At 30.1% G+C, this 12,362-nt stretch overlaps 1 protein-coding gene and 1 long non-coding RNA gene across 2 annotated transcripts in view; one reads left to right on the top strand and one right to left on the bottom strand.

Moving 5' to 3' along the window:
* Positions 1–12,362, top strand: part of LOC659040 (follistatin-related protein 5) — a 233,176-nt gene that overhangs the window by 188,255 nt on the left and 32,559 nt on the right. Inside the window, exons 6-7 of the mRNA XM_008200745.3 lie at positions 3,485–3,648; positions 12,214–12,354. Coding sequence (XP_008198967.1) covers positions 3,485–3,648; positions 12,214–12,354 — 305 coding nt within the window. The remainder of the gene's footprint in view (positions 1–3,484; positions 3,649–12,213; positions 12,355–12,362) is intronic.
* Positions 5,329–6,279, bottom strand: LOC107397653 (uncharacterized). Its single transcript, XR_001574728.2, has 2 exons — positions 5,617–6,279; positions 5,329–5,573 (listed from the first exon to the last, which is right to left on the bottom strand). It is a non-coding gene; the product is annotated as an uncharacterized LOC107397653 (long non-coding RNA).

The raw sequence follows: 12,362 nt of genomic DNA, 5'->3' as shown, positions 1-12,362 counted from the left end.
AGGACAAGGACATTCGTTTGCTAAATTCGCTGACACAATTTTAAATCTAAGTTAAAATCATATTTATTAGAGCATTGTTATTATAAACTTGATGATTTTGTTAACTATCAAAGTTAACATGCTCGATACGACGGTGCCGATATCTCGGAAGAGATCAATGGCTGTACGAATTATTATTATTATTATTATTATTATTATTAACTCGATTTTCTTTCAGCCAGAAGTAGTTATTTATTTAGCGAGTTTAAGTGTAAATCAGACGTTTTATTTCACAAGTGGTTTATCATCCACGAGGTGAAATAATGTACCGATTTACACGAAAACGAGTTAAATACAACATTTTATTCCTTGGCTTAGACTCAACAAGGCTTAAAATTACTTTAAATTTGTTAAAAATAATCTGATGTTTCGTATTGAGAAATTTCAATGAGAGAAATCTCTCACGAGCTTTATACTGGCAATTCAATCACGTGTGATATACGACATTTTATCTTATACCATTGTACATTAGACCATTGTTTTCGGTGAGAGAGAAATCACTGGTATAATGTACAGTGGTATAAGATAAAAAAAGATAAGATAAGATAAAATGTCATATATAATACGTGATCGAATTGCCATTATAAAGCTCGTGAGGTGAAAATTTCCACTGACATGAAATGATGCATTCCTATAACTCATAATATAATATACTATTTTAAATTGCATTAATACAAAAATTACACAATTAGGTTTAACGTGGTCTAGGGTTTCGACTTTTGGTTTTAAAGCTTCTTATTATCTCTGTTGTGTGAAAATAACCATCTTTTAAGCTAATTTCAGCAACAGCTTATTATAGACAAGACGAGATTTCGTTAAATATAGCCAAAGGATCACCAAATTTGGAAACAAATTAGCTTGTTTTACAGACAAAATCTATTTATTGCCTGAAATTTCATCAAAACAAAGAGAAATATTAAACAATTATTTCACCGGTTACCTTATTTTGGCCAGTTGTCACCGAAAAAATAAATAAAATTATTTATGGTATCCCAGCAAATTATTTAGGTTTTTTAGGCTAATTTTGCCAAAATAATCTAAAAAACTTCCTAACCAATCGAATAAAGTGATACTTTTGGCATGTTAGTACGTTTAAACATCCTCTTTAGCGAGAATTTTCGCTCAAACTGACTGGAAAACACCTCTGTTGGGAAGGATTAAACTTTTTGTCACTTTTCGAATAATTTTGATTATTTTTAAGCAAGAAACTCATATGTTTTTTGATACACAAAATTTTATCAGAACACTCGCGAAAATAAACTAATTATTTCAAAATTTTTGTTATTTCATTTACTTTTTTGTTACTTATTTTGAACAGGAAACTTAGCTGAATTTTGGCAAAATGAACCCAAAACTTACGTTATTTTGACCTATTGTATGTGATTTGACTCGTCAATTGTCCAAAATGAATAAGTTTCTTTACATAAGTTCAAAACAAAATAATAGAAAAATCACTTAAGTCGATCGAAAGACATGTTTTGGTTTTAGTAAGCATTTAAGCTCGTTTTTGTCTAAGATATTACTTTTTACTACCCCAATTTTGTTGGAAAGCTTTTTGTTATGGCCTGACTAGATTTATTGAGCCAGAAACTTATTGATTCAGTTTTAAACTCTATAAATTTATGATACTTCGGTTTATTTCGTGCAATTTGGATCATTTTTCAGCTAAAAACTACTTATTTTTAATAAAAGCTTGTGATTTATGCATCTTTTACGGAATGTAAAAGCAAGACATTACGTCTTTATTATAAGAAAGCGGTGGTTTTTAGTATGTTTTAAATTATCAAGAGTCTACCATTTTTAGCTGAAACCCAAGAGATTTAGCTCGTTTATTTATGTCAAAAATTTATTTATCTTCGTCGGTCAAAACATCTAATTAAAATGAATGTGACATTATTTTGCTCTTTTCGTTAAGCACTTTCTTTTTTTAGAGATTTTGTTCAAACACTTGAAAATTTCCCTTCAGTGTATGAAATTTTGACTGTTTTGAATTCATTTTACCTCATTTTTACGTCAAAAATGCATGTTCAACCAAAAAATTCGGTCGAATTCTATATTACAACGCCAGTTTAAAGCGATCTAACAAGTTTTTGTGAGAAAAGCTTATTTATTTCGCACATTTTCTTGATATCAACGGGAGAAATAAACTAATCAATTCAATAATATTTGGGTCAAAAATTTGTACAAGTACCTCAAGTCAGCTAGGAACAGGATTCCATTCAGTTAAATTTGTCAAAGTAACCCAAAAAATTGCCAAAGTAGATCAAAATCTACGTGTTTTGTGCCATTTGGGTCAATTGAAAATCACAGTTTTGTTTTTTTCTTGCACTTGAGCATAGTTTCGGCCCAAAATTTTCTTTCTTGTTAAAAACTTTAATGTGTTTTGCGAAACTATAAGACGAAAAATACTCAGTTGTGTAATTATTATTTTTTTGGCAGTTTAGTAGTTTAGTGCAATTGTTTTATTATTATCAGTGTTTTTAACCAGAATAATAATAAATAACAATAAGTAAACAAAAAAAAACAACATAAAAACTATAAAAAGTAATTTACATTGTTTTGGTTTACTTCCTGCTATTTAACTCGTTTTTAACCAAAAACTCACTTATTTTCAGTTTATTGCGTTAAGTCAATCCGAAAAATGTGTTTGTTGAAGTGACTTTTTACGTTTTTTTTTTTGGCAAACTTTTGACCTTTTAACCTTTACGTGATAAGGTAATTGTAAGTTTTTATTACGTTCTTCATGTAGGTAAAAATATGCTGGATTTTAAATGTTTTCTGAGTTTGCTTATTGTTTGTTGCAATGACAATTTTAAGAGAATTAATTAATAATAATTAAAGACAAATAAAAAAACAGTAAAAGAAGAGTAATCGTAGACACAAGAGACGTTAGAAGTTTTAAACAAAAAGCCTTTCGCTCTGATTAAATTTGTCATTAGAAAATCTCATTCCATTTTCTGCTTTCTGGTGCATGACTACGAGTCTTTCATTTAATTAAAACTGTGTAACCATTGTGTTTACGTTATCATTGATCAAAAATTATTATTATGATTATTTTCCATGCAAAGCGGTAATCTAGATTATTTCCCGTTCTCTATACTTAGCGTCAACGTAATGTAGCTTTTCAAAAATAATTAATAATACACTGTCCCCTTTGATTAGCTCGTTGAAATCACGATACGGTGCTTGCAAATTTAACTCATTAACAAATTCGAGTAAAAAATCCATAATTACCATTTATCACCGCAGTTTTAAAGCGAAATGATTTAATTGCGGTGGAGGCAGCCATATGCAAATGGAAGCGGAGTGTCGTGGGTGCACATGGCATGGGCGGATGAACATCACCGCCAACTTTTGCTCGTTAAAGTAATTTATAATAATGCATGTAGATTAAAGGGTGGTAGATAACTGGCGCTTACGTTGCTCTACATTGGACAATTTACAGGAAAGGGTTGGGCCCCATCGGTGCAGCACACAAACTTATATTTCAATCAGTTCGCCACTGCGGTCCCGGAACAGGAAACCCATGATGCCACAACGGGAACTTACACACAAAGCATTCCGGAGGCCGTGCAAGTCACACCAACTAAAGATGCCAACTTCCTTTTAGTAAGTTGCATGTTCCAATGAGAAAAAAGTAAGCAGGATTTACCCCTCAAAACGGAAAAACGTTCAAAAAATTTGCGGCAAATTACATCACACTAAGCCACATTTGCCAAAAAAATCGCCCGGCGCATCCACCAAATTTTTAAGACAGCTTGTTTTTAAATTTTCTACATTTATCTTTAAGCATGAGTTAAGCTCTCAAAACGGAAAAACGTCCAAAAAATTTGCGGCAAATTACATCACACTAACCCACATTTGCCTAAAAAAAAAATCGCCCGGCGCATCCACCAAATTTTTAAGACAGCTTGTTATTAAATTTTCTACATTTATCTTTAAGCATGTGTTAAGCTCTCAAAACGGAAAAACGTTTAAAAAATTTGCGGCAAATTATATCACACTAAACCACATTTGTCTAAAAAAAACGCCCGGCGCATCCACCAAATTTTTAAGACAGCTTGTTATTAAATTTTCTACATTTATCTTTAAGCATGTGTTAAGCTCTCAAAATGGAAAAACGTTAAAAAAAAATTGCGGCAAATTATATCACACTAAGCCACATTTATCTAAAAAAATCGCCCGGCGCATCCACCAAATTTTTAAGACAGCTTGTTTTTAAATTTTCTACATTTATCTTTAAGCATGTGTTAAGCTCTCAAAACGGAAAAACGTTCAAAAACTTGCGGCAAATTATATCGCACTAAGCCACATTTGTCTAAAAAAATCGCCCGGCGCATCCACCAAATTTTTAAGGCAACTTGTTATTAAATTTTCTACATTTATCTTTAAGCATGTGTTAACTTCTCAAAACGGAAAAACGTTCAAAAAATTTGTGGTAAATTATATCACACTAACGGGCCAATTTCAAGTTGTGAGATACGACCGGTGCAAATCATGGTCGCAGTGCAACTTTGCGCGGGTGATTTGCGCGCTCTCTGCGACCACGAGATGCGTCCGATCTCAAGTCGATAAAGTGCAATGTCGCAGCGTAGCAGCAACTTTTGTCCGTGATGCAAAATTTTGCGCCGGTCACGTGACTTTCGAAATGTCAAATTTTAATTTTGAGTTTGGCTTTTGTGTTCAAAGTGAAAAGAAAAATCAAGGGTAAGTATTATTATGATAAAAATGTAATAAAAAATATTAGTGAGCAGTCATTTATGGTCAATACTAAGTCAAAGCAATTTTAATTTTGTGTTGTTTCTTTCAGAACGATTAAAAATGCCGGCGGTCGAAAAACTGGATGAAATACAAGTGCTGATGAGATTTAAAAGCGTTGAGACAATTTGTTTGACCCATCTTTGGGGTTTGAAAAAGACTTTCACTGATTCAATTTCTCCGAGAAAGGACCTAGAACCAGGTCATAAATTTTGTTCAAGAACAGGGACAGTGAATGATTTGAAAAAGAAATTTGAAGTCAGTGAACAAGTGCAAAGCTTTTGTTAATAATGCTGTTAAACTGGAATTGTCGAAAAGCCCTCCAACATTTTACGAGAAGAAAGTGCTTTCTTTTATAGAAACTTGATCAAAACCGATTTAAGAAGTTTCAAAAACTAAAATTAGTAACAGGCAGTTACTTTAAACTTACCTCTTCAAATTTTATAGTTAAAACGGTGGCTTTAATACTTACATTTGTGTAAATTTTCAGTGTGGATATACATAACCCTACCATACTAAAAAAAGCTGTAGTTCATGAATTTTGTATTATTTATTTCAGTACAAATAATGTATTTTGGTACATTTTCAGGCAAATATATTCTTTTACAGTTTTCAATTTAGTTTATTTATCAATATACAACAAATTCCGATTTCCATGATCCAATTCCTGGGTAATAGGTATTTACGGCCAAAATTGCTGCATCTCCTCTTCCATCCAGTAATTCCTTATTTTCTTCGCGATCATCAACAAACATCGGCACTGGGATTTCCTGCTGCTATTGGAAAATGAATAAATTGTGGGGGCTTTCTTGTCCAAACCTGCAGTCACTTCCTGGATGGTTTTCAGAATTGTGCTTTTGAAAATGTGACCTCTGCTGCCTACCATCTATTGTTTGTTCCAGTGTCGAGCCATATATAGCTTATACATAGGAGTTCAAGGCAGAATAACGCCCCTTTTTGGTGCTTTTCGTCAAAGCCCGCGAAATGAACTGCAAACGGTTCCATCAAGCCGGGGTTTGTTGAAAAAGTAGGGTTTCCGAAGAGCCGTTGATAAAAAATAGTCTCAAAAGTCGTTCGTCATTATCACTGTTTTCACTTTCACTTGAATTTATCAAGCAATTTCAAGTAAATCGTTCACCAAAGGGGCCAATATTTGGTCCCGACCGCCATTTTCACATGAAATTGCAAATTTGACAGGTCGCAAATCCACTTACGACTGCTCGAGAGGTGTCGCAGCCAACGGTAGCAAAATTGCGCGCAAAATTTGACTTGAAATTAGGAAGCGACGGTCGCATCTTGACACTGCGCCGTTGCTAAATCATGATTTGCGCGGGTCGTAACTCAACTTGAAATCAGCCCGTAAGTCACATTTGTCTAAAAAAATCGCCCGGCGCATCCACCAAATTTTTAAAACAGCTTGTTATTAATTTTCTACATTTTTCTTGAAGCACGTGTTAACCTCTCAAAACGAAAAAACATTAAAAAAATTTACGGCAAATTATATCACACTAAGCCATATTTGTCTAAAAAAAAAACCGCCCGGCGCATCCACCAAATTTTTAAGACAGTTTGTTATTAAATTTTCTACATTTATCTTTAAGCATGTGTTAAGCTCTCAAAACGGAAATACGTTCAAAAAATTTGTAGCAAATTTATATCACACCAATCCACCTTTGCCTTGAAAATCGCCCAGCGCATCCACCAAATTTTTAACACAGCTTGTTATTAGATTTTCTACATTTATTTTTAAGCATGTGTTTTTTAACTTTTTAACCCTTTGCTTAAATTAATATTAAAGTATTATTAAATGTGTGTTTAATGTACAGGTCATATTATACAAAAATTGTTTAGCCAACATAACAATAAAAGAGTTCTTTGTATGTGAATATAGAGTAGTTATCCATAATTATAAATTGCTTTTAATTTTTTTAATTAATTTATTTAAAATACAGTGAGTAATGAGTGACTATTTACAACAACATGAATACTAAATGATATCATTGTTTTATTTGCAAAAGTACTAGAATAAAGAGGTATATTGTTACATAGTCGCAAACAAATAAAATTTGTTTTTAAAAATGCAATGTTGAAAATTTAACTGGTAGAGAACTTTCAATAAAACCACGATTTTTACGCAAAAGTTTTGTTTATTATAACACTGACATCATCAGGCACTTGCTAACAATACATTTTAAGTTGTAAAAAATTGTTAGCAAGTACCTGATGATATCTGTGTTATAAGAGACGAAACTTTACGTAACAATTGTGGTTTTATTATATTTTCCGCCAGTTATTTTTCGAATCTTGGGTAAAATATTTAAGAGAACGTTTAACTTCACAAGATTATTCTTAAAAATGTTACAACATAAAATCGCCCGGCGCATCCACCAAATTTAAAAAATATAGTCCGCATAAAATCTTTACGGAAACCATAAAATTTGATACATACAAAAGTTTAAATAAAAACGTGGTCGACAGTGCTCTGAAAATTTTATGAACGCATTCTTGCATAGTAGTCCGTCAATTATTATTTCCCAAGTTTTCCAATTTTTGAACACATAGTATGTGTTGTGTTAAATATTGATTAGAGTTTTAACAAACTAATATATTTCTCAAAAAAATCTTAACATAGTCTTAAGTAATTTGTCATTTGATTAAACATAATACAGGTTTATGAAATTTTCAAACTATCCTTAGCCAGGTTTTTTATTTCACTTTTGTGAACACAAGCTTACATTAAACTTAGTTAGCACGAACATAATGTGTATATTAAGATTTTTTTTCAAATACATGTCCAATAACTTTGCTCTTTAGTCAACAAGTAACTCGGTCCTTAAAATACATATTAGATTTGTCGCCAAATAAACTGTTTAGATCTTATTAGATTATATTACCAGTTTTATACTTATCTTATTACAACTTATTTTTTTTATTGTCAATACAACGCCATGTGCATCAGCTTTATGTTTCACAACATAATTTTGCAGTTACACACCCTATTACATAAATAACTATTTAAAAAGTTCCATGCAACGTTTTTGTTAAGTCCAAAAATAGATTTATGTTTCCACATTAAACACAAAAGCACAATTAACGCCCGTAGTTTTAATTTGTTTATAAAGTAAACTGAAAAACATCAAGTCATAATTTTACGTAAACTCTATTTTGTGTGACGCAAACAAAGAGTTTCAAATAATGGGAGGTTATTCAAGCCAAATAATTATTTTAAATAGCGTAGTTTTTTGTCGAATAATCAATACCTCTTTACACGAATTTATTTTTATAAATGTTTATAAATAGCAAATAAATAACTGAACCTATAATATTATTAAAATTAATCTGTCGGTTTAACATTAATAAAATATATTTGTCTGTTTTTAATTTCAATAGGTTTTATTCAATAATTTTCATCAAAAAAGTGGTGAAGGCGACCTTGTATTTGGTTATAAAATTACAATGAAACAGTCATTGAAAATATTCAAAATATTCAGTGCTTTGTTTAACCACTACAATGGAAATTATTATTTTTAAACAACTAGTAAACTACTTCTGTAACTGGAAATGCTTTTAAAAATAAATCATCTCAGCGAAGTCCTTATTTTAGCACGTCGAACCTGTCACAACCGTTTTAGTTTGAGCCCACATTAATAAATAAAACTTAGTTTTTATAAACGTCAACCTGGAACTTGGCCGTAACAAAATCTTCGCACTTAAACAGTTTGAAACTTTTACGCAAAGAAAACTAAATAAGTAAAGCCTTAAATTTACGACTTTAATTCCCAGCACATTTTTGTATACAGCCTATTCCGTCTTAACTCCACATTAGAAGTATTGAAACTTCTAATAAAGATATTTATCTGAAAGTTGGTACTGAGTCATAATTCGTTGAGTTCTGCTCAATGAAAATATATTCAAGATGATGGCACTTCCGGTTATACCGGAAGTCGCTTTAAACTTTCTTATATAAATAGAAAACTATGTTTTTCACTTCATTTTTAGATTAGTTGAGGTATTCTAAGGCCGTTTTTATCAGCTTTCCCTATACCTAAATTTAACCGTTTTTGAGATATTTAGGATATTTTGAAAATTTTTGGATTTGCACATGTCACTTAAAAAATCGGTAACTCGCTTAGTTTTAGAGATTTCGAAATCATATTTGGAGAATTAAGAAAAGGAGAACTATATCTATACTCTAGTGTGTTCAAAATTGAAAATGAAGTTAATAAACCCAAAAATTTTAAAAGGTTAAGTTTGAACAATTTCAAGTACCCATAACTCAATTTTTTTAAATGGGATGTCCCAATTTTTAATTTACTAGATGGAGGAGAATTTTTTTCTGCATCGATCTGTATTAGTATTCCCTATACCTATCTGTGATAATTTTCAAGTTATGTTGGTTTTTTTGACATTGTAGAAAATTTCTTACTAACCACAACAATTTTTGCATAGTTTTCAATAAAAACATTTCTGATTAAACAAACGACAAACTCTGTTCAAAATTGTGTTGTCTGTTCTGTGAAAACAAAATAAATTCATTAAATGTTGGTTTAAAAAACTTTAATTTCCCACAATTTTTGTCTCGTTTTTTTGGCAACCTATAAGAAAAGTCCTATGGCTAATGAATTTAATAGTCTCAACAAAAAGTTATTGTAACTTGAAAACGATTAAATATAAGGAAAGGTAATGATAATGCAGATCGATGCAGAATTAAATTCTCTACGATTTAATGAAATAAAACTTGTAGCATTTCATTTGAAAAAATTGAGTTATGGGTGCTTAAATTTTTGAAAAGGTAACTTTAAACATTTGGAATTTTGTTTTCTTTTTTAGAAATTTGAAAACAACCAAAGGAAATATCGAGGCTTCCTCTTCCAAATAAGCTGAAAAATATTTCCAAATTTTAAAAAATGGCAGAGTTATCGATTTTTGAACCAGAAGGTGCAAATTAAAAAAAATAAATAAAGACCCTAAATATTTCGTGAACGGCTAAATTTAGGTATAGGGGAAGCTTATGAAAACTACCTTCAAATAACTCTAGTAATTCAAAAACACATTAAAAAATATAGCTTTCCATTTAAAATAAGAAAGTTAATAGCGACTTCCGGTATAACCGAAAGTGTCACCATCTTAAAATTATTTTCATTGAGCAGGACCTAAGAGATTATGGTTGTATACAAATTTTCAAATGCCTATCATTATTAGAACTACCAATACTTCATGTGGGGTTTACACGGAACACCCTGTATAATAGTAAGAAATGTAAGTCACGAGTTCACGATTGCCATGAAAGTAAATGTTGAATTTATTTAAGTTGTTTTTTTTCTAATAATGACTTCTACACAATAGAATTAATAACTTCTTAATAATAATTGCTAATTAGACAAATATCATCTAAACAGTGTTTGAGAATTATTTAAAGCACAAGCAAATTCATTTCATTGAGATTGCAAAAATGGACAAATCAAATAATTTTTAAATTACGTTATACTCAAAGGATTTTTTTTGTCTGGCTATATTTAAATCTAATTAGAGAACAGAAACTGACGGATTTATCATATAGAACATCAATATTTCGCCGAGGTTTTGTTTATATAATATCTAATTATTTTACAATAAGTTCCTATGATAATAAAAAATTCTAAAATTAGCAGTTTTAAAATCAAATACAAAATGTTTCTAACAAATAGATTTTTTTATTTTTCTTATTTTTCCTCTTAATAATTTTGTTAAATAGATTTAGATATTTTTTTATTATATTTTTTATTTTTCTTCATTCACATTGTTTATTTTTATTTTTTATTATTTGTTGTTTATTGTATCTAATTAAAGAACAAAAACTGATGGATTTATCATATAGAACGTCAATATTTCGCCGAGGTTTTGTTTATATAATAACTAATTATTTTACAATAAGTTCCTATGACAACAAAAAATTCTTAAATTAGCAGTTTTAAAATCAAATACAAAATGTTTCTAACAAAATGATTTTTTTATTTTTCCTCTTTATAATTTTGTTAAATAGATTTAGATATTTTTTTATTATATTTTTTATTTTTCTTCATTCACATTGTTTATTTTTATTTTTTATTATTTGTTGTTTATTGTATCTAATTAGGGAACAATTTGATGAATTTATCATATAGAACGTCAATATTTCGCCGAGGTTTTGTTTATATAATATCTAATTATTTTACAATATGTTCCTGTGACAATAAAAAATTCTAAAATCAGCAGTTTTAAAATCAAATACAAGATGTTTCTAACAAAATGATTTTTCTGTTTTTCTTATTTTTTCTCTCTATAATTTTGTTAAATAGAATTAGATATTTTTTTATTATATTTTTTATTTTTCTTCATTCACATTGTTTATTTTTATTTTTTATTATTTCTTATTTATTGTATGGGCCAAAATCTTGGTCAGCTGTGCTGCCTTTTGGTACAATTTGTGGTAGGAAAAACTTGTAGAAAATTTTGTTATCGTGTTTTTTTCTTGTTGTAATTATATTGTAACTACTTTACTGCTACAAATAAATAATAATAATTATTATTATTATTATTACTAATTATTGTCAGAAATAATCCAAGCATTTTGCGAAATAAATTGACTCAGCTTCAGAAGTAAATCAATTATTTACAACTTGTAGAAAATTTTAATTTTGTTATCGTGTTTTTTTATTTTTTTTCTTGTTGTAATTATATTGTAACTACTTTACTGCCACAAATAAATAATAATTATAATTATTATTACTAATTATTGTCGGAAATAATCGAAGCTTTTTGCGAAATAAATTGACCCGTAACTTCAAAAGTAAATCAATTTTTCCAATATTTTTATTTGATAAATTTATAAAAGCACAAAGTTCTTTGACTATTACATATCAAATCCATTGCATTTGAAATCCATTTCCAGTGTCATTCATCCCGAACAATGCAGCATCTCTCTATATTTATTTGAATAAACCAGCGACTCCGCATCCATTCTAAAATTTTATGCCAAACACACAAAGACAGATAGATAAATTTTCATCTGACACACATACAAACTGACAAACCGGAAAAAACTATAAAATTAATTCGTCAACGAAACGCAAACTAATTTAACTATTAATAAATAGCTCCACTGAAAATTCATTTTGACTGCAAGCAATTTAAAGTAGTGCTTATGAATATGTGGGGTGCTGTGGTGAGCTGCCATCGTTCATAAATATTCACCAAGTCTCCGGGTGATAAAGCATTTTATATCAGGGCCCTAAGAATGAAAAATCTAAGGAAAAACGCAGATTAATTTTTAACGAGACTATAAATAGTTAACCGGGCTGAAAATAGCACGATCGATGAATTCTTGTACCAATTTTTGATGAATTCACCCACATTTGGACTGAGGAAAATATCATTTATTAATGGGGGCTTTTTCAGACTTCTGACGTGCCACCTTTGCCAACAAGGACGGAAGAGGCGAACTACATGGAAAACGAGATCGACTACGGGCGAGAAAAGGGAGACGGTGTGCTCTATGACAAAGAAGACTGCTCTATGCAGGAGTACGAAATAATGAAAGTAAGCCA

Source organism: Tribolium castaneum, chromosome 1, assembly GCF_031307605.1.
Source record: "Tribolium castaneum strain GA2 chromosome 1, icTriCast1.1, whole genome shotgun sequence".
Classification (NCBI taxonomy): domain Eukaryota; kingdom Metazoa; phylum Arthropoda; class Insecta; order Coleoptera; family Tenebrionidae; genus Tribolium; species Tribolium castaneum.
The sequence above is the reverse complement of the archived record's forward strand: the minus strand, read 5'-3'. Positions and strand labels throughout refer to the sequence as shown.